The sequence below is a fragment of the Falco biarmicus genome, chromosome 18 (assembly GCF_023638135.1).
Source record: "Falco biarmicus isolate bFalBia1 chromosome 18, bFalBia1.pri, whole genome shotgun sequence".
Classification (NCBI taxonomy): Eukaryota; Metazoa; Chordata; class Aves; order Falconiformes; family Falconidae; genus Falco; species Falco biarmicus.
Genome location: NC_079305.1, coordinates 6211539 through 6233460, shown reverse-complemented (window position 1 = coordinate 6233460; position 21922 = coordinate 6211539). Strand labels below are relative to the sequence as shown.

The 21922-nt window shown below is 37.9% G+C and overlaps 1 protein-coding gene across 1 annotated transcript in view; it reads left to right on the top strand.

Moving 5' to 3' along the window:
- Positions 1-21922, top strand: part of KAT6A (lysine acetyltransferase 6A) — a 51012-nt gene that overhangs the window by 2059 nt on the left and 27031 nt on the right. The window contains exons 3-6 of the mRNA XM_056321679.1: positions 68-838; positions 20745-20853; positions 21339-21454; positions 21700-21781. Of these exons, the coding sequence (XP_056177654.1) occupies positions 236-838; positions 20745-20853; positions 21339-21454; positions 21700-21781 (910 nt within the window). The 5' untranslated portion in view covers positions 68-235. The remainder of the gene's footprint in view (positions 1-67; positions 839-20744; positions 20854-21338; positions 21455-21699; positions 21782-21922) is intronic.

Sequence of the window (21922 nt, the reverse complement as noted above, 5' to 3'; positions counted from 1 at the left end):
GAAGCTGTTAGAGGATTTATTGGAAAGAATGAGGAAATTTCTCATTGTTTTGCTTTCCTTTCTTTAGTGTGAAAACAAATAATGTTTGAGAAAGGGGGAATAATTCAGAACAGGAAACGTGTATGCTATGGTTAGCTGGTTCCCATCATTCGAGAATCTCTTTTCTCATTGTGTGAAACTTGTTCAGCATCGGGATAAAGGATAACGACTCTATGGATATACAGAATTCTTCACCATGGTAAAACTAGCCAACCCGCTGTATACAGAGTGGATTTTGGAGGCAATCAAAAAGGTAAAGAAGCAAAAACAGCGTCCTTCTGAGGAGAGGATATGCAATGCAGTGTCATCTTCACACGGTTTGGACCGTAAAACTGTTCTGGAACAGTTAGAGTTGAGTGTTAAAGATGGAACTATTTTAAAAGTCTCCAACAAGGGTCTCAACTCCTATAAGGATCCTGATAATCCTGGGAGAATAGCACTTCCAAAGCCTCGGAACCATGGCAAGTTGGATGGTAAACCAAACGTGGACTGGAATAAACTTATCAAACGGGCAATTGAGGGCTTGGCTGAGTCTAGCGGCTCATCCTTGAAGAACATTGAGCGCTTTCTGAAAGGTCAGAAAGATGTGTCTGCATCATTTGGAGGTAGCACTGCCTCCATTTTTCACCAGCAACTACGATTAGCTGTCAAACGTGCTGTTGGCCATGGCAGGCTCCTTAAAGATGGACCTCTGTACCAACTCAACACTAAAGCAACCACTAATGCTGATGGGAAGGAAAGTTTTGAGTCTCTTTCCTGTCTCCCTCCAGTGTGTCTCCTTCCCCATGAAAAGGATAAGGTAAGACCCAGTTTGCATGAGCATTTTCTTGGGATTGATGAAATGTGTTAATACAGAGTCACGATTTGAGGTTAATTATTTGTTTCACTTGCATCTTGTAAGTTAGAAACAGCTAATGTGCATTTAAGATTCTACTGTGTCCAAATTTCTAAGCGTGAACAGAGGAGGTGCTGTAGATCATAATTTGTACCTTGGACCTGAAAACTACAAATTAACTACTGTGGGGAGTTTACCTCTTCAACACTTTGTGCAGCAGAATTGTACGTATCATAGCAGAATTACTATAGTTACATTAGCAAAACTTGAGAAGTAAGCCTCCTTACTTTTAAGGTGAGGTGGATTTGCAAAGCAAGCTTGAGATCATCTCTTGTTTTCACATTTTTGACTGCCAGTTCGGCTTCTTATTTGAATACAGATAACATGGTGAAGCGCTGATTAACAGTTGTTGCCTAATGCTGTTGTAGAGGCTTTCTTTGTTCACAATGAAAAAATCACTTTCTGTCCCAGAACAGCTTTGTTGTGAAATAAGAAGGAAAGGTATATAGGATATAGCAGTTGAAGAGTGAAATCAGAGGATGTAGAGAGCGTGGGAGTGCTGGAATGAAGAAGCTCGTGGGCTTCTATTCCCTTTTGTATGCCTCCTCCCACCTGTCTTAAATATAGTCCATTATGCAAACCGAAGTATTTTTCCATTGTTTTCCCTTTTTTTTTAATGCTTTTTCCCCCGTCCTTTCTTTCATCCTTCTGCATGCCTAAGGTCTTTGATCCTCCACTCCAACCTCAAGATGAAGCTGTTGGAGTGAAATTCATACCCAGTCAGTATCTTTCTGGTCCTTGTGCTACTGTGGAAGCAGAGTAAAACAGAAGTCTGCCTTTGTTTATTGAAGACCACTTTTTTTCCCCAGTAATTCCTATCTTTGCACTACTACTCTCCAGGACTTCTAGAATGTGAAAATTATTTTTTCCTATCCATAATAATATTTTTTTTCAGCAGTGTTGAAATTTTTTTTTGTTGTTGTAAATATCCTCTTCACTTTGGGTTTGTGCTGCTCATATTTCTTCATGTCAGCTTCACTCTCTGGTGAGAGGACTGCTTTATGGTCCGTTAGGGTTTGAAGACTTAAAACTACTGTAGGAGTCATCTTCCTTAAAAATAATAATAATACAAAAAAAATCTGTTCAGCTGCTTTATCACCGGTAGAGTTTCTCAGAACTTCCAATTTAACTGTGGGAGCTCTACTGTGGATGTAGTACTTAACTAGCCAGAGCATTGTGTTGTGGGCTGGTGGAATGTAGGAAGTAAGTATTACTATGCTGAAAATTCCAGCAACTTTCTCTATGTTTTTTCAAGTGTTCTGTCTACAAACGCTTCCTATGTACTTCTTCCAACTATATCTGTAATGAAATCAGTAGAGCTGTAAAATGGTATGAAAATTGGATATAAAGAAGCCGGGCACATGAGGCAGCCGGATTGAGAGTGGTAGTAACAGTGGAAAATATTAGCTGTGCATATTATTATTAACACACTATGTTTCACAGCTTATTCAGTCTTCTTGTAATGTGCCAAAGCTCAGGACTGGCTTGATATTCTTTCAGATCAAGTGTTCCCTGCGTTTTTCTTGAAATGGGATACATCAGAGTGGTAAATGATAATATGGGCTACTATAAATACAGGATTTGGTCTGGAGTTTGTTTTTTGCTATCCAGAAAAATATGTGTGTGCATAAATATAAACACATGCACACATGTATGTGCATTTTGGACTGGTTAGATATGCTCCCTAATTCCTTTCCACCTCTTTGAGCAGCTTGAACACTAGAAGGATTGTTATTAACATTAGAATGCACAGTAGCTATAGTAGAAATTTTGTATGGGGTTTCTTCAATAAATTCTTCTGATATTTTTTTCTCTTTTGGTGTGTTTTAAACTAACATTCTAGATTTCTGCTTTTCATCTACCATCTCTGTGCTGTGTAACCCATGCTGAGTTTCATACTAGTTTCTTAAGCAATTTTGAAGATACGCTATTAAAACTTCTATGTAGATTCTGCCAGCATTGACTAGCAAGTCAGTGGAAGCCAAAAGGTCAGTTCCTATTCTACAGGAGTTTTAAGATGGTTGGTTTTGGTTTTTGTTTTGGTCAGGTTGGGGTTTTTTTGAATGCAGGCACTATGTGGTAATCTTCCTTCACTCTATTATTTTCTGTTAAATCTCAACCAGTTATGCAGGTGCAAAAGGTTTACTATGCTGTTGTAATTCCTCCTGCCCTCCCCCCCCCCCCCCCCCCTTTCTTTAATGGAATTATTCAGAACACATTCTTTCAGAGTATTGTGACAAGGTTTCTCTTGGCTCTTAGAAGAGCCTGGCAACAGCAGGAACAAAGGCTCAACCTCCCAAACCTGAGAAATCCCAATGACCTGTCTCTTGTTCTCTTTTATCCTTGCACTGTTTGGTCTTTAACATCGGTTTAAGAACTCTCCATACATCATATGATCCAAATTTATGAATCTTAAAGGTGTAATATTTCTTCCTTTTATTTGTTCAAATGTAGCTTCCACTCAGCTGCAAGTGCGTACCTGTCTGTCTGATAGTAGTGTTGCTTTGTTTAGATGCCTAGAAGTGAACATTCAATTCTGGGTATTTTCCTGTGTATTGTGAAACTGAGTACCTTGCAGGAGGTCTATAAAAGTTGGGGCTTATTTTTTTAAAACAAAATAAACATAAAGTAGCCCTACAGAAGCTTTGTTTAGTAAATATTATTTGCTTTTCTTTCAGCTCTTATTTTTTATCTCCTTATTCTGCGAATATCACATTCTAGTGTACAAGGGCAAAAAACCTGGGAAGTTGTGATGGTTTACCAGGTAGTAATGACATGGTGCTGACATTATGGTTTTGAAATCCCTGGCCTAGAAACACTACTTGGATGAAAACAAGCAAACAAAAAAAGAACCTGCTGATGGGCAGAGTGCAGTGCTGAAATTTGCTTATCTGCTAGTGACAATGGCGGACAAGCAAAGAGTTGTCTTTAATTTCAGTTTTAAGCACTACATGTGCCTTCACTTGTGTAGGCTTTAGGAAAATGACCTTGTCTTTCTTTTCAGTTTCCTGTAGTTTAGAAGCTAAAATGGGAATTGCAGTTAAGAGCTATTTTTGCATTCCTTATGATGTTTTGGAGTAAACACCGGACTTGATTTTGGTGTAATTTCTATAAAAAGTGACAGACGGGTAAGATTCACAATACCTACCCCTGTTGAGGAAATAAATGGGCTTGTGTGGGGGGTGTGTGTCAAATTGTTACAATACCTAAAAGTAAAGGGAGTTCATACTGAAATTGTAAGGAAAGAGAAGGTGGTTGAGCCTCTTGGGTAAGTAGCAGGCAACCCTTACCCTTTCAGTGTAGCTGCAAGTGTAGGTGTCAGGCCTCCCACATTAGGTCAGCCAAGAGGTGGTAAGTATGGAGCAAAGAACGTTTGGTGGTGAGTCCACCATCCAGCAGTGACATCTGTAGGGAATGAGCAATACTGTGCAAGCTAGACTCTAAAATAAGTAATTCTACTGTTAAAGTGCAATTTCTACAGTAAAGCACTGATTAAATATGCGTGAAATATTTCTTTAAAGTATAGCTGTCGCTTCTGTTTCATTTGTAATTATATATTTGCAGACTGAAACAATTTTTACTTTTTAGAGTATTTTTTTTTCTTGAGGAAAAAATGCTGTATGCTAGTGTTTGTTCAGAGGAACAGTTTTCTTTTTTGAAACTTCCTACTAATTATTATTTTTAAAAATACTTTTTCTGAAGTGGGAGAAAAATTTTTTGATGCTGCTTTGGAAACCGTAAGTTATCTTTAAATGAATGCCATGTATCCTAAGATAGCTGAAGGCAGATTTTTTTTTTACTTATAAAAGCTAAAAGAATAAACAGCGATACTGTTTTAACATATACTGGCTATTGAAGTGTCTTTGGGTATAGAAAGACTTGACAGTATGCAGAAAAAATTAAAGGGTATCTTGATGAAATTTTCTGGGATATTTCACTACTGTTTGATTGGGGTTTTAGTTTTGGGTTGTTTTTTTGTTTGTGATTGGGCAGTTGCTGTAGAGATGATTTAGGAAATTAATCTTACTTGTACTGACACCTTGCATCTCTGCCAGAGGTTACCGCGGCCATTGCAAAGATAAAGCAAGTGGTGTTTTGCTCCTCAACTGCTGTGGTTTGTAGCCCTGTTTATTACTATTAATGTTCTGTGCTGTGAAATTCAGCTGCTGCTATTGGGAGAGAATCTCTGATGAAGGGACAGAGAGGGCAGCACAGGGCAGTAGCCTCTTTAATCATCTCTTTTGTGAACTGGCACATCATCAGAGGCCTTGGTTGCATGCTGTTGAGTTGGCCATGCAACCTGCTTGTTTGATCTGTACTACTAATACCTTTATTTTTTTGCATACTTTTTGGCACCAAAGGCGTGCATTTGCCAGACAAGAAGGCCTGATTTCTCTCACTTAGTTTGAAATGTTCTATTTGTTCATTTGAAGCCTGAAAAGTAACAACTATCTGATGCTTATCTACGGCTACCAAATGCATGTTACATATATATATAATTGTGGGAAACTTCTTATACGGTTGTGTGCTGCGACTTTAGAATGCCAGGGGGAAGGATTGCAGATTGCAGTGCTTCAGGAGTCTTTTTTGATCAGAAACTTTGAAACAGATAACTTTGCTTTTTTTAAAAAAAATTTCTCCCCCTCCCCTGTCTGGTTGAAACAGAAGAACTAACTGAACCTATGTTGGTCTGGAAAGCCCTGGGTTGTCTTCCTGAACAAGTCTCGTTGGTACAGTAGCTTTTATTTGTAGGGCTATGGTACCTAGTAGTTCAAGTCATACTGTATTGGCACTGTACAGAAGTGTAACTGAAAAGCATCTTGTTTTAGAAAGTTGGCATTTAGTGTGAAATAAGACAATATTCATGAGAGGGAGAGCATGAGGTAATACTGTCTATGTAACAAATAAAGGTCATGGTATATTAGCTACACGATAAAATTTTAATCATGTCTTTTAGCCATTACAAGGCAAATACATTCATGGTTTTGAGATTACAAAAAATTGTGACTGTATTATGGCTGTACTTACTGCAGGGTATATCTTCCTCTGGAATAGTTTAGCATGACTTTAAAATTGTGGAGTATGATGGTCAACCTAGGAGGAAGAACCCAGCCACAGCCTGAATACTAGCTTGGGTCAAAAACCAATGAAGATGTGGGAGATCAGAATGTAGTACTTGTATAAAAGTCCAGGCAAACTGTTACCTTATTGATGTAGCAGGTTTTGATAAATGCTTAAGCTGTTATCTGCAGAATGCTAAAGTGTATTGTTTCACTACCCTGCACGTTCTATTTATCCATTCACTGTCAACAAAAATAGCAATAACATATTTAACAAATAGGAATTAAATTTACCGTTTGTGTGGTCTGTGCATGGGGGTTTTTTTCAGTATGGCTATAATTGGCAGGTACTGTTGTCATAGTTTAACCTGGCAGGCAGCTAAACACCACGCAGCCAATTGCTCACCGCTGCTCTCCCCCCACAGCAGGATGAGGGAGAGAATCAGGGGGTGAAAAATATCGTTGGTTGAGATAAAGACAGTTTAATAGGACAGAAACAGAAGGGAAAATAATAATGATAAAAGAATTAGAATATACAAAACAAGTGATGCACAGTGGAGTTGCTCACAACCCGCTGACCGATGCCCAGTCAGTTCCTGAGCAGCAGCCCCCAGCCACCTCTCCTCCTAGTTTGTACACTGAGCGTGATGTCGTATGATGTGGAATATCCCTTTGGCCAGTTTGGGTCAGCCGTGCTGGCCGCGTCCCCTCCCGACTCCTTGTGCCCCCAGCCTGCTCACTGGTGGGGTGGGGTGAGAAGCTGAAAGGGCCTTGACTTAGTGTAAATGCTGCTCAGCAACAACTGAACCAGCAGTGACCAACGTTAGCCCCATCCTAAATCCAAAACACAGCACTGTACCAGCTACTAGGAAGAAAATTGTCCCAGCCAAAACCAGGAAAAATGTTGAATAGTTAATATAGTATTTCTGCAATGCAGGAATTATCCTAGAATCATAGAATGGTTTTGTTTGGAAGGGACCTTAAAGACCATCCAGTTCCAAACCCCTGCAATGGGCAGCAACACCTTTCACTAGACCAGGTTGCTACAAGCCCCGTCTGCCCTGGCCTTACTGCACTACTACAAGACTACTATGGTACAGTACTGTTTAAGAGCAAAGAGCTCTTTCCTGGTACATTTTTGTGAGGAACCAAGCTATAGCAAGATGCAGGTCTTAAGTCTGGAAGCCCTAGATAAAGACATCTTGCTCTGCTTTTGCTTTTTTGATACTTGTTACAGAACACAGGTTAAAAGGCTGTAAGAATTGTCAAATGGTTATTATTTAAAAAAAAAATGTTAAACACATCAGCTAACTGAAGGATAAGTTGAAATAATTGGTGTATGTGTTGTATGTTTTCAGAGTGTTTGAAATTTGATCTCAGGACAATAACAGGACTATTTTTTTCCACAATTAAAAGGAATATACTTAAGTTATTAATTGATCTCCATTTGCACTCTCCTTGAAACTATCTTTTTTTGTCAGTTAAAACTGGATATCGCTGTAGCAGCCTTTAAGTAAGTATCTTAATACTGTAACTGCAGTACAGCTGAGAGTATGAAAATGAAATTCTGGAAGTGCTTCCTGAAAAAAACAGAGGGAAACTTTTGTGGCTGAAAGATAGGAGGAATACTTAAGTCTAACGTGTTCCTCATGGCATGTTTGTTTCCTAGTTTTGTGTTGCTATTTATATCTGTTGGTATTTAACAGTCACTTGGTAAATCAGTAACTGTTGGTTATTATAAATGCAGCATCCTTTAGGCCTTCCCTCTTGTGAATAATAATTCCAGATCTTGGTGTGCACTTGCATGTATCGCATGAAGCCATAGTTCTTGTATCTTCTTAGAAAGCTCTTACGCTTTGAGGGCATCATAGTTGTTTTTGAAGGCCTTTAAGTATGCAGTAGCTATTGCTTTATTGTGCCTGTTTTAGGTTAATAACTGTTAATTCTATGTCTTAAAGTCAAGGACTGTCCCATTACTGGTAAGGAAGTTATTTGTGGATTGGTTTGTTTTGGGTGGAGTACATAAATGATCTGCAACCAGAGCATTGTAATTACATTTTGAGAGTTCACCCTTGCTCTCCAAGGGTGCTCTTCAAGCTTTGGCTCCCAGCTGGAAGAGGATTAGGATTTGCTCTCCCCCAGCTGGTTCTGTGGAAGAGAAGGCTGTAGTTTTGTCTTTAAAAAAAGCAAAATAAGTCATAGTTGATAACAGTTGGCCTCCATCTGTGTAACTCTGGAAACTCAAATGCTAAAAAATTACTTTGAACTTGATTCACTTGATTAGTGAAAAGGTGAAGGAGCTCTTAGTAACAGAGCAAATGTAAGCAGGTAAGAAATGTTACTGTCATGGATAGCTATGAATGGATGCTATGAGACTGTGCATTTAGGGTGAAATGGTGCACAGTGACACCAGGAGGGGTTCTGGCAGTATTTGGAGTAATAGTGACCCTAAAGGCAAAGTTTGTGACTGTGGGAAGACATCAGATGTTGTGATGAGTACCTATGTCAGTGGGCTACTACTGTGAAGGAAGTGTTTTTAACTGCATTCTCTGACACAGTTCCAGCGGAAGCTGAGTATAGGCTAGCTGGTTAAAAAGGAGGAGACTAGTCCGGTATGTTGGCTGAATCACTGTTGTTAGTCCTTTCTGTCCTGGAGATGGTTGACAGATGTGGAATGGCACATCTCTGAAGTTTGGTTAATAAAGGAACCTTATTTACTACAGAGCTTTAAAGTATAATCAGAGAGGAAGGAGGGTGGATGATGGAGAACATTGCTAAATAACAGCTTGATTCCAGTGTTAGCTTTGTTATATGGCAAGGGAAGAAACAGCAGAGAGAATGAGGGCAGGTAATTCTGTCCCTGCCCTTCGCCTACTTTCCTAGCAATTTTATCTTAAGTCATAGTGGTAGCAGGAAAAACAGTTAAAAAGGTATAAATATTAAATGAGGTAATGTCATTCTAGTTGTAACATACATTCCATGTTCTTAAAATAAGTACAAATGTGCAATCAACAGAAAATCTGGTAAACACATTCTATGTGTGACAGACTATTGAGTTTTTTGACTTCTGTCCTCTATGGAGTAGGTGGGTAGGTAGTTTTATTCCTTATTGACTCATTAAAGGTTTTTAACTAAATGTATGCTAATGAGTTGTGATAAGTCTTGTTAGTCTTCTACCTGTTAGGTTTTCTCTTTCATTGTTGTGTAAACCTGACTTAATTTTTCTGTCCTCACCGATTTTTTTCTTACTGTGTGAACACCTTTCCTTGGAACAGCTCCTAATCCACTTTCAAGCACTGGGCAAGAAGTTGCAGCTCATTGCTTGTTCCATTGTCCAGGAACCTGGCAGTCTTTTCATTGTTGCTGCGATTGTGGTAAATCTCGACTTGTAGTGAGATGGAAAAGAAAGGAGGGAGAAGGGTGTCCAAAAAGAATGATTATTGCATAGCAAACAGAATCCCATTGGTAATGTATTTGCTTGTTTTGAGTTACTTTTGAGGGCTGGTTAACCAGTCTGTAGACCCATGCATGAACGATGAATTCTGGGTTGAAAATACTGAATCTTCCAGGCATGTTTCTGTGAAGACCTATGAATTACTAAAACTTGTAATTAATTATTACAGTTCATTTATTTCTGAAAATTGGATAGAACAAATTATGGATCTTGGTACACAGCTGCAAAAGTGTTATTAATAATATGAGAATAGAGCTCTTCCTTTTCTGGAATCTTTGCTTTTAAATCTTTCTCAGCAAGTTGAGTTACCATTCTGTCTGCATTTATCCATGTGTAAAACAGAAATTATGTCAAAACTAAAAGGTGTTCTGAATTATAAAGGAAATCACCATTTCTATGTGTTTCTCCTCATTTCTGTTAAACTATCCCATCTAATCCAGAAAAATTGGTGACAGATACAGCTTTTAGATTGACTTAATTTAAAATTCTTCAACAATATACAGCCTCTCCCAGGCATTAGGTTTCTCCTTGGTCTTTTGAGACTCAATCTTAGATATTTAGTAATGAGGTGTTCTGATTGGAGTGCTGGATTCTGAGCTTGTCTGGACTCATAGTGAATTCCTTGAAGGTGTGTGTGGAAGGAAAGAAAGAAATTCCGCTGCTCAGCGTTACAATGACTAAGCTTTAGAAGCTGCTAATCATTAAGATGCATGCAAAATCTTTAGCGCGATCTCAAGAAAAGGTAGATGCACTCATTTTGTGCTGCTACCCATTTTAATTTTTATTTTTTTAAAATATACTTTCATATACAGTGACTGACTGCCTTACTTCAGCACAGACTTCATCTGGCTTTTACTTTGCAAATTCAGGGTACCTTTGTAAGGGTAGTCTCTGAGTAGCAGACCTGTTTGGAAAAGGTTTTATCTGTGCCTGAGTTTTTGCCACACTTGCTGTGTAAGGCTGCTTACATGAGAATGATCCATGCTTGTGCAGAGACTGCACAGTGTGCAGGGAGGGAGCATAGCACTGAATAAGGGTCAAGAACATGTGACTTCATTAAAATGTACTGTCAAGTGTTATATTGAGCAGTTGATTTTAATAGTGAAGAATTATATGCAGAGTGTTTATTTTCTTTTTTTTCCTGTGTTCAAGGTGGTAGAGCTTCAAAAAGTGAGTAGATTTGGTCCTGTAGTTGCACTTGTGTGGGTATCCTGAGTAAACTACAAATAGCAGCCTTGTATCGGGTAGATGTTTTTAATGTGCACTGAATTCTCATTCACAGTTCTTTTTGTGCCTTCGCTGTTACCATGTTTGTGGGCTCCTGCACATTGTTAAGTATTTTTTGTCATTTGTGTAGGTTTTCTAACTGAAGTACTTTCCCTCCTTTTAGGGATGCAGTTAATGTTGAAGTAAAGCAGTGTACAGTGTTTAAAGATGGAATAATTACCTATATGCACAGAAACTACTTAGGTGTTTACAAAAGTCTCTTCCCCAAAGTAATTTATTCATTTTAGAGATCAGAGTAAGTACACAAGTTTCTTATTTTACGTGAATATCAAAGTATCATGAAACACAGACTGTTTCCAATGAGAGGAGTCAAGATTTTAGTTTGCTGTTGAAGAGTGTGTTTTGCTTTTGCAGCTGTGAAAGTCTGTGACTACTTAGAAATATTATTTCATCTAAAATTGAGTTGTACAATCATCTGTTGCTTCTAAGGCAGCATCCTTTATTTTCTTGAAAATTAGGAAGCTGGGATAAAGTACAAGAGAGAGGTTACAGCATATAGCTTTGAGCAAAGAAAACTTCAGTAACTTGAACTGCCGGGTTCCTGAATCGGATGTCAGGTGGAGTTTTCTTTATGTTGCAAATAAAGAAATGTAACCCTCCCTTTCCCACTGCCCGCACCGCCCCCCCCCCCCCCCCCCCCCCCCCTTTTTTTGCAAGCAGGAAGTCTTGGCATGTGATTCTGATTGTGACTGTACAAATCTTGAGTTGTTTTAATCCTCTGATTAGAGGGCTTGTTAGCTCTGGGAAGGTTATTTAACGATTGACTATCTAAATATTTCTAGTTGACATTCTGTAAAGTTCTTGCTATGTACATGCCTAATAGTGAGGCAGATTCTTCAGTCTGAACATCAGCTGCAAGCAGTATCCCCAAGTAGTATCCACTTTTTTTTCGTAGGTTTCCAGATGTCATAACCACCGCATAGAATTCAGCCTGTATATAGTGCACTAATATCTAAGCTATTAACCTTCACACTTCACTTTACTCTTGTGGCAGCATTTCGGATATTCTCTCCATTGTAGTAGTCCTTCCTTAAAACAGCAGCACTTATCTTGAATTCCTTTGATTTTTCTTTTTAAATGACCCTTTTATGTTTCTCTTAGGAAGAAGTATTTGTTTCATGCTTGTAGTTTCTTCTGTATACTTTTTTAGTCTTTTCTCATTTACACTTGTTGTAACGTAGCCTCGTTTTTTAGGCCATCATTCTGCCATACAAATATGCTTCTTTCTTTCAAGTGAGACTCACCTAAGTGAATTGGAGACAAAATATCCATCCACACAGGCAAACATACATACCTGTGTATATTAAAATATATTTAGCATTCTGTTCTTGAGCACAAAGAATATTCTGAGGAATTTCTGGTTTTACTTTCAGTTGCTTCATATTTTTTCCTCATCATACTCTCTGGAGATATAATTAAAAATTGTGATTTTGTAACTCAGATAAAAGAAGGATGGTTCATTTCATTCACTAGGTTAAAAAAACTGAACCCGTTGCTGCCATAAGTTGATGCTACTGAATAGTATTTCCCAGATTATGCTGATTTCCCTATATACAACAAAAATATGTGTAAAATTGCTTTGGTAATATAAAATTCATTAGTCCTGATTTTATTGAGGCATGGAACTGAAGCAGTTTTCTTCCCTAGTCACTGAAAAGGCATGGAATCCAGGCTTTGTGATGCACTGCTCACTGAAACATGTTTCCTCATGTTTTAAATAATTTCCTTCATGTGGTGTAGGTTGTACTTCCCCTCTGGCTTTTCTGGTTCATCTCCTCTTTCCAGTTAGCTTCAGCATTTGAGGCAGACCTTTGCAGTAGCATGGGCCATTTGAAGTGAGGAGTAATGGTTTGTCACTTGTATAAAAACAGACACACAAAAAACTACCTAGCATGAATCTCCAGAAGCCATCTATCAGTGCTCCTGGATGATAGCTTTCTAGCTAAGAAACAAATGTACCATAGTTGGGATGGTTCTGTAAATACTGGTTTGGTAGATTTTCTGTCTGGAGGGCTAGCATTCAAGATATCTTAAAGACCAAAGCAAAAAAAAAAAAAAGAAAAGGGGGGGGGAGGAGGGAAGCTGGTGTAAGTGTAGGTATTTGTTTTACACTAGCTTTAACTTTACACCTCAATTCCAACTACAGTGACAACTACAAGCAGTTGTGTGGTGGTGGGGCAAAGACAGTCCTGGTATCTAGTGAGCCTCTTGTGGCGTTAAATTTCTGCAGGAAGTAAAGTGCATTCAGGTTACTGGCAGTGATGACTGACAGTGTGGGCTACAGAGCTGGCTGTGAGTTTTGAGGAGTTTCCTGTCTCTCTTTTCCTAAATTAAGACTACAAAGCAAATGGATTGGCCAGGACTGAGGCTTTATTAAGGGGTTTTCGCCCCTCACTTTTTCCATAGGCACTTCTCCGCAGTTACCTTCAGGAGAGGGTACAGTTTGTGAATCTGTAGAGCACATTTGGTTTCTAGACATCCTTTGTATAGTAACAACATGTGCTGGGAGGCTGGCAGGCTGTGTCATACTTGCTTACACTGTCGGTCCAATTTGTTCTGGCTCCCTCCCTCGCTGAATCTGGTGACGACATACAGATAGATGTCTTGCAAGAAAAACAGCAGAAGGAGTTGAGTGTCTGCCAAGACTTTGCAGCATGAAACTGAACTGGCTGCTTGCAGTCTTGTTTTCACGAATCTTTCATTGTGTGCTTGCGTTTTTCACTTGCCAGGATGTTCTTTGCTGAACAAACACAGCAGCAGTGAAATCTCTCCATACTTGGCATAACACAGATTCACGCAGAAACTTTGGAAGAGTAGCCTGATCTCCACATTCAAAGTTATTCCAATTTAATGAATTATTCTGAAATGGTTTGAATTCTTATCTTATTCTTTATTACCCCAAACTATAGCTGATTTGTTGGGGTTTTTTTTAATGTTGTTAAGTGTTTGCAGTTTGCTAGAGGTGGTAAATAAGGAAACATTGAGACTGTGAAGGATAGTCTTTGTGGTCCTTCCAAAGCTAGGCAATGTTTACATGTGGATATCCAAGTTTTGAAGGACTATGGGGATGAACAGGGTGTGCACAAATACTGGCTAGAAGATATAAGAAACATTATCTTAAGTGGTTGACTGTACAGAGGTTCTGCAAAATTCTCTTTGATTAAATTAATTGCTCATTAAGTTCCTGCAGAGGATATGTGAAATAGTTTACTTCTTTCCTGAAAAGCTGGATGAATGTTCCATCTCTGCTTTCACAAATGATATAGGATAGCCGTGGTTAGATGAGGCCAGCTGTATTTTGGGAAGTTTCTATGAAGCGGTATCTACTTTCTGTTCCTCCAGTTTGCAGAAAAGTATTTATATTCAAGAAAAAAATAATTTGCAAGGTAGCTAATGAAATTCACTGCTAAGCCTTGCTAGTCAGTAACCTATGGAAAAATACGAGATAGGGAGAACCATAACAAATATGATTGTTCATGTCTTCTAATGTTTCACAAGGAATATGCATCTATTATGATCATATAACCATTTTGTAACTACTTAAGTTGCATAGCTGGAAAGCGTATGCGATTGTATGAAGCTATCATTGAATCTGAAATAATTCAGATGTGAACTGCTAATACAATAAATTCCCTATAATTTGTATACAAGTCTGCAGGGGCCATAGTAGTGCTGCTTTTTTAAATGCAAGAACAAAGTATATTATATTACAACTAGTGAAACAGTGTTGCAGAAGACTCCTTGATGCAATATTGTGTGGCAGTCATGGGAGTATCCTTAAAGTTTGGTTATTTGATTACTTGAATTAACTTTATTTGTAAGTCATCTTTTTCTAGAAACAAAGTTTCTTCTGACTAATGCCATATACCTTGCTGCAGCTACCTGAGGATTTTGTGGGTGAAGTTGGATATAAGCATGTACAAGGTGAAGAGAAGCGTATTTAAGTCTCGTTTAATGATTTAAAGTGACTTGCAAATACAAATGCTGTGTAGACATGAGCAAAAGAAAAGCATGCAAGTGAAAGTTCATGGACTAGGAAAGTTGAGGCTTATGCTTAGTGAAGCAGCATGGCGGCCTGATGAAATACATCCGGTGCAAGCTTACTTGGTTGTACCTGTTTTTTCATGCTCACTACTCTTTAGAGCTATGTTGCTGTAACATTATAATCAAATTCTAAAAATTTTCAGTAAAAGTCAGCTGCGCTGGATTGCACAATTACTTTGAGTTTTCCCTTTAAGTCAAACAGGTCAAAGAAAAATAATTCTTCCCTTACACCAGTTAACTTCCACTGGTAGTGCTTACACACAGCTGAATTAAGGTAGCTGAAATGACAGTGAAAACAATGGAATTGTTCAGTTCCAGTGTAACTGCTGTGCTGAAGTTGAACTCTAATGTCAGAATTTGAGAAAAGGAAATGTTCCTTTTTACAGCAAGTAAATCAAAGCACAGACAAGTGGAGATTATTGTTACTGTTGATAAGGTGGGGGTGGCCTTGCTGACCAGGAAAAAGAGCAAGTACACTCTGGGGTACTGCTGCCTGGAGTAAGCTCTTGCTCCAAAGGAAAATAGAATTCCTTGGTTAGTAGATCACATAATTCATGCTCTAACAGACTTTTGTCAGGGAGCATCTCTGAGATGCCATGTTGCTGACTGTAATTATAAAATATTAATTTTGTAGAGCACTTCTTATTTAAATTAAAACCCAAGGACTTCTGCTTAAAGTTCTGGATTATTTTTTTTCTCCTGTGTCTTCCTTTACTAGCTTTTCTCATGGAAGGTGAGGGAGCAAATTAAAGCAGCAGGAAGTTGATACGTTCCTTAGGATGTAGTGGTAAAACCTTCAGCTACAAAGCTTGGAGAGTAGCAGGTGTTGTACATATTTTAAAAAATGTGGGACTGTGGCTCAGGAAGCTTTCATTCTGACAGCAATCCATTGATGGAATAAAGATATATTTTACTTTCATAAATCTGGTATGGTAGTCTTCCTCCCCCCCAGAAAAATGCCCCAAACTGCTTCATTAATGTAGTAGACTTCTTTAAAGTGTGTCAGGTTATATAAGTGATTGTTTTAACTCCTAGGTTTTGAATTCTGGAAGGGAGGAGTCATGGATTTGAGGCAGATAAAAAGAAACAGTGGATCAAAATTTATGGTTTCCTCACTGAGAAAAAAAATGTTGTAGTCTTTCAGATCAAAAAGAGTGGAGGTTTCTGACAACGTTCTCTGATGCTAATCATGTATCCTGCACTGTTGAATTGATATTTCCGTGGTGCTTTTCCTAGGGTGTGATGGTGTTTGTGGTTTTTGCCATCAGGAGAAAGGTGGTAGCTCTAAATATTGTTCAAAGGGGCATAGCCATCTGAAATCTCTTCTGAGCTTGGATGTCTGTCAGACCTTTGTTCAGATTGCTTTGATTGACATGTCACTTACATGTTCCTATAAAATACAGTGGCTGATACCACTGTTTGTTGTTGCTGGCTTTTCTGTGCCAAAAGGAGTGAAACTGCCATCAGTCTTATTCTGCCCTGCAAAAACTATTTCAGCATGCTCTGCGTGCGGTTTAGCAAGGGGCTATTTTAAAATTACTTTGGTGCAAACTAACCACAGCATTGGGACCAGAGATATGCAAATACGCAATTGACGATTGATACCTTCAATGAATAACAGCATCACTGGTATCCAGAAATGTCTGCTGTCACTTGTGAAATGTCCATTCTTGTACAAATGAACTGTGTGTACTTGGGAAGAGATTCAAATGTGTAGGCATGTGTAAATCGTCTGAAACTATATCAAACAGTACTTATGGTAGAGGCTAACATATAATTTAAGTTAAAGTTTGGGCCAACAGGTAAATTTTGATATAGTGTAGTACATATTGCTTGAAGTACACAATAGGTTTACATGCACAATATTTCTTTTATTGTCCTGTTGTTCTTTGATGAATGAGTATATAGGACTGCAGTGTTCAGTGCCACAAGGTTTCCCACTAGGTAGGAAGGTGTTGGGAGAAATGATGTATTTAATGCATCTAAGCTGTTAATTGTTTCTTAGGAAGCTGTACAGAAGATGATCTTTAGTAGGCATCATAAAGGCTTGAAGTGTTAGTAGCATCAGCCGTTGGCATATGAATGGTAATGTTGGGAGATTTTTTTTAAATGGGAACTACTTTGGGTTGCTGTGGAGGGCATCTCATTGACATCATGTGGTAGGATTACCTCAGTAGCTTTTCCCCAAAACAAAGCAAATATTTGTGCAATATTTCTGCCTTTCTTATGTTTTCAATAATCTGTGATGTTTTTTAAGAAAAGCTGTGCTTAGGATTCTTTACCCATAATACATTTAAAAGAGCCTCTTATTATCTATACATCTGTTGGCTATGGGTTTCTCTTGTTTTGTCTTTATTACTTGACTTGCATATAGAAAAAAAGAAGTTTATTTTAAGACTCTGCCTATCTATACTGTCAGGAATTGGTTCATTTGCTATTGCTTTGTCAGAAAGGTTGTTCTATATTAATGTTGATAAGTCTGTATTTCTTCCATGTATAAAAACTTAACATGTGTCCAGTTCATTTCCAAGTCATTCCTGACTATATTAATTTCTGTAGGTCATCTATTCTTAAATAATTTTATTGCATGTTCCTTGAAAATTATTTGCATATTCTGCTGTTATGTGAATATTTGAGCTAGACACACAATCCTAATAATACTCTTGATAATCTAATTTCTATTTTATATTGTTCTTGTATTTGTCTGTGATATTTAAACATATAAAGCAAAAGTAGATAGGAAATATTTGTTCCTTTTTGGCATCATTTACAACTTTGTCATCTGCTCCACACAAGGAGCCTTTTGCCATTCATTTCTTGTTCAGTTGTCTTTATTTTTCTTACTTGCTGGCCAATAATAGTTTGTCATTCTTGCTGTATCTTTCACGTACACCTAAAACTGCTGGCAAAAATCTTGCAATCTTCTTATCTGCTTTCACACAATTTATCTCTTCCCATGGTGTCTGCTGTGATGTTGATGAGATAAACCCCCTTTTATACTTCATACTTTGCAAGGAGTTCAGTTTTTCAAACTACATCACTTCGTCAGGGGCTGTAGTGTACGACTCCTTCAGAAGTAGTAAAGCTATTCTCCTTCATTTCTTAAAAAAAAAAAAAAAAAAAAAAAAGAGAGAGAGAAACATAATTACCAAACGGTGCTTATGTGCTCTTTAAGCGCTGCCAAAAGTTTGAATGTTTTATCTGTGGTTATATTACAGTTCACTAATACAGTTAATAAGGTGTGACTGCATAATTAAGTCCATTTTACCACACTTGCAGATGTTAGACCAAATGCATTCTTGATGTAATCTGTCAGGGATGGTAAAAACATCAATTTTTACTGTGATCGCAAATATGATTTGTCTGGTTTCCTTGTCTTGTGATGTTGGAGTATAGCCCTTCTCCATCAATAATAATGTCTCCAAGTGCTACTGTGATTACATAAATAGTGGAGAATGAAATTCTTCTGGTTGTTTAATTGTAACTATATGTTGACAGAATTTCTGAGTACTTGCCTTTAGGAGTTTGATTCTATATATCCAGACTGGCAATGCAGGCATTTTAGGCTTACATCAGGTCTCTGAATTAACTCAGCATTTTACAACCCTTTGAACTAAAGCCATAAATGTTTTCTTGAGATACGCAAGCAGCTGAGATTGAAATTTGGTGCAGATTTCAGTTCTGAAAGTATATTGTCCCTTTTGTATTAAGAAAATAAACATTTTGTGCTTGTTCCGTTTTACAGTACCACTGAGATTATTCTATATTCAGAGCAAGGAAGTGTGCTGGAGGTTTAGATCATAGTTTCTTTTTGTATTTTTGGCGGTTTTCATTTGTTTAATTATTTCTGCTTTGAATTGGTAACTTCAAAGCTAACAGAAGTGTGTAGAATAATAGAATTTTTTTTGTCATTCTTAACCTTTCTTCTGATTTGTTGCCTTTTTTTATTTTTTTTTTTTTTCATTCCAGATGTAAACCTCAGTATTAGAGTTAAAAATCAGTTTGTGTCAGAAAGTAAGGTTTAGCCATGCAGGGAAATTGATGCTGTTGAATGCTCATTCACATTAAAGTTTAAGTATTAGAAAGAATAAATCTTCCATCTTACCTTCTGTCTGAAAAACTGTTATAATGTAGCTGATATTCGTTATGAAACTTAACTGCAGACTGAAAAGAGAGGGAAAGGAACGATTCTGGGTTGTGAAATGATGTTCACAATGGCATTTCTGGCAAAATGACACTTCTAATATTGTAGAAGTTATACTTTGTTTTTTTTTTTAAATTAGATTTTAACTCAGTTAATATGTGACCAAATATAAAGGATGAGTGAACATGCCAAATTGTATTGTAAAGGATTATAAACCTTTTTACTGCAACTGTTGGTGGATCCAAGATCATTGCATTTCTTTCAGAGAGGACCAGAAGATGCCTGCTGCAGATCACTGCATTCTTTAGTTCCCACACTGATCTGCCTGTTAACATTAGTCAAGGAATTTTCTTGGGGCATTTTCTTATCAGAAAATGGGAATAATGGTGCTTATCTACTTTGTGTAGTATTGGAATGTGAATAAAATAGCAAAAAAAGACCAAGTTATTATTTTTATGGGAAAGATGAAAGTTAGTTAATAATAACTTGTTCCAAGAGGTAGTAAGTATTCCTCAGGAAGAAGAGACTGAAGGTAAGAAGACAAGTCAATGTTTCTCAGAAGGTAGAGAGTAAATTTAATTCCTGAAATCTTGATTCCAAAGAAAATAAAACACAGACTGACCCTTAATACACAGTTTTCCCCCACCCCAGTAAACCTCATACTGACTGGAAGCAACTAGCTGTCTGCCACCTAGAGTTCAGTCTTGAACAAAAAGAGAACAATTTGTGTACAGTCAGTCCCCTCTCTTGTGTTAAAAGAGGATGGGGGATCCCTACATAGCTGATTTTAGCCAACATTACTATGGCTGGAAAGATGCTTCTTGTGGAAGTGAAGATGTAGTTTCCCCCTCCCACTTTGGCATTAACAACTTGTATGCTTGGCATAACTATCTACAGTTGTCTTGTACTCCTTCCTTTCTCAAAAGGAGAAGAAACTGGAATCCTTCAATTAACTAAACCTGTGAATGTGTTTCAAACTGTAATGGTTTGAGTAGGTGAATTCATATTAGTTTACATTTTAACACCGCCTGGCATTTACCTGGAGGCTAGGATAAATACTTGTGCTCAGGATGAGGAGTGTTAGGCTTTCATTCCCAAGTAGTTGCTCCATGTTGTGTGGCTTAATTTTGAAACAGCAAATTTCCTAAGGTGTTCTGCTGGTTTCCATCTGGTGGCGTTTTAAGGAACACACCTCAGTCTGTAAGTGTCCTGGTTCTGTATGCTGAGGTAAAGATACAGCTTGAAAACTTAATTTGTTAAAAGAGAATTTTCTTTTATTTTCATTTTTCATAACCATGTTAATAGTTGTGCAGTTGTTGTACTTGATCTATAATACATTTTATTCTGGGTAATGTATTGCAAATGTTTTTGATGACTGCACTACCGCTTTCTGGATACCTGATGGGAATTTCTAAGGCTACTGTGTTCAGCAGTCATCTGTGCCTTTTTTCCACCACTGCATCGCCTCATAGCTCATTCATTTGTTTACAAATTAAGGCACCAACTCTCTTTTAACTTTGCATTCAGTTATGTATTAATTTATAGCCCTCTTTCCCAGCTTGTTTTTCCAAGTTTCCCCTAGACCTGAAATTCCATTCTCTTTTCCTTTGTACCTGGGATTGTGTCTCTTGTCTTTGGAGTTCTAACTTCTATTCAAGTTACAATTAATGTGGTATTGTGTGGTGAGAACCAACTAAAATCTGTGAGACATGGTGTAGATTACATACTGTTCACATATGATATAAATGTCTGTGTGATTTTGTGTATTACAATTTGTTCCCTTGATAAACTCAGTACTTTTATTGTCTATTTTCTTCACAGCCGGTTGCTGAACCTATTCCAATCTGCAGTTTCTGCCTTGGTACAAAAGAGCAAAATCGAGAGAAGAAACCTGAAGAGCTCATTTCTTGTGCTGACTGTGGCAACAGTGGTAGGTGACCATTTACGGTGCTGCTAGTAATAATGTCCACTTGAGACAGAAGAGCTTGGTATAATGACTGCTCCTGACCCATACGTATGAGGAGGATGCATCTATGGCATATAATACAGTTAATTCATCTGAATTTCATGCTCCCAGAGGGGAGACGGTTAAGTTAACCTAACACAAATAGTTTGGTTGTCTCCTGGAGGTTTCTTTAAAAATGTAGTAATGATGACCAGTTTTATCATGTTTCTCAATTCAGTTATGGAAAATTATTTTAGTGTTCTTTTGTATGTGGGCCTACCATTTGCTATCTAGGGTGTTTGTTTTGTGTTATAAGTAGATAGGAATAGGTGCACCTGAAAACAGGACTGTCTGGATAACCAAAATTCTGCATGGGAATACATAATTCATAAAGTGAGCTACCTGTGAGCCTTAACAGCAGTGGAATTCTTTTACTGGTATAATTTTCTCTTTTTTTTTTTTTCCTGTAGGTCATCCGTCCTGTTTGAAGTTCTCTCCAGAGTTGACAGTTCGAGTGAAAGCCTTGCGATGGCAGTGTATTGAGTGCAAAACATGCAGTTCCTGTCGAGATCAGGGCAAAAATGCTGTGAGTACAGTGGAATATGCACTGAGTGAAGAGGATAGCAGTTCTGTGGATGTTTTGTTAAACTACGGAATAAAATCATTTGAGAGTCAAATATTTGCAATTTTTGTCTGAGTCTAGTATTTCTGAGACCTGTGAAATACTATGATGGGTCTGTAGTTGAAAACTGTGTTCTCTGAGATGGTGACTAATGGAGGGCTTGATCCTGATGCATATGTAGAGAGATTAACGTTACCTGTTTTCAACAGGATAACATGCTGTTTTGTGACTCATGTGACCGTGGCTTTCACATGGAGTGCTGTGACCCCCCTCTTACCAGGATGCCAAAAGGTGAGGACTCTGTGATGAAAAGGTTAATTTAGGATGGTGTTGGAAGAAGTCAGTAGGTAGAAAGTGCTTTCACGTATTTGGTCCTCTTAGCTGCGTTTAACTTGCTCTTTACAGTATTGCTTTTCAGGTATTAGAAAGTAG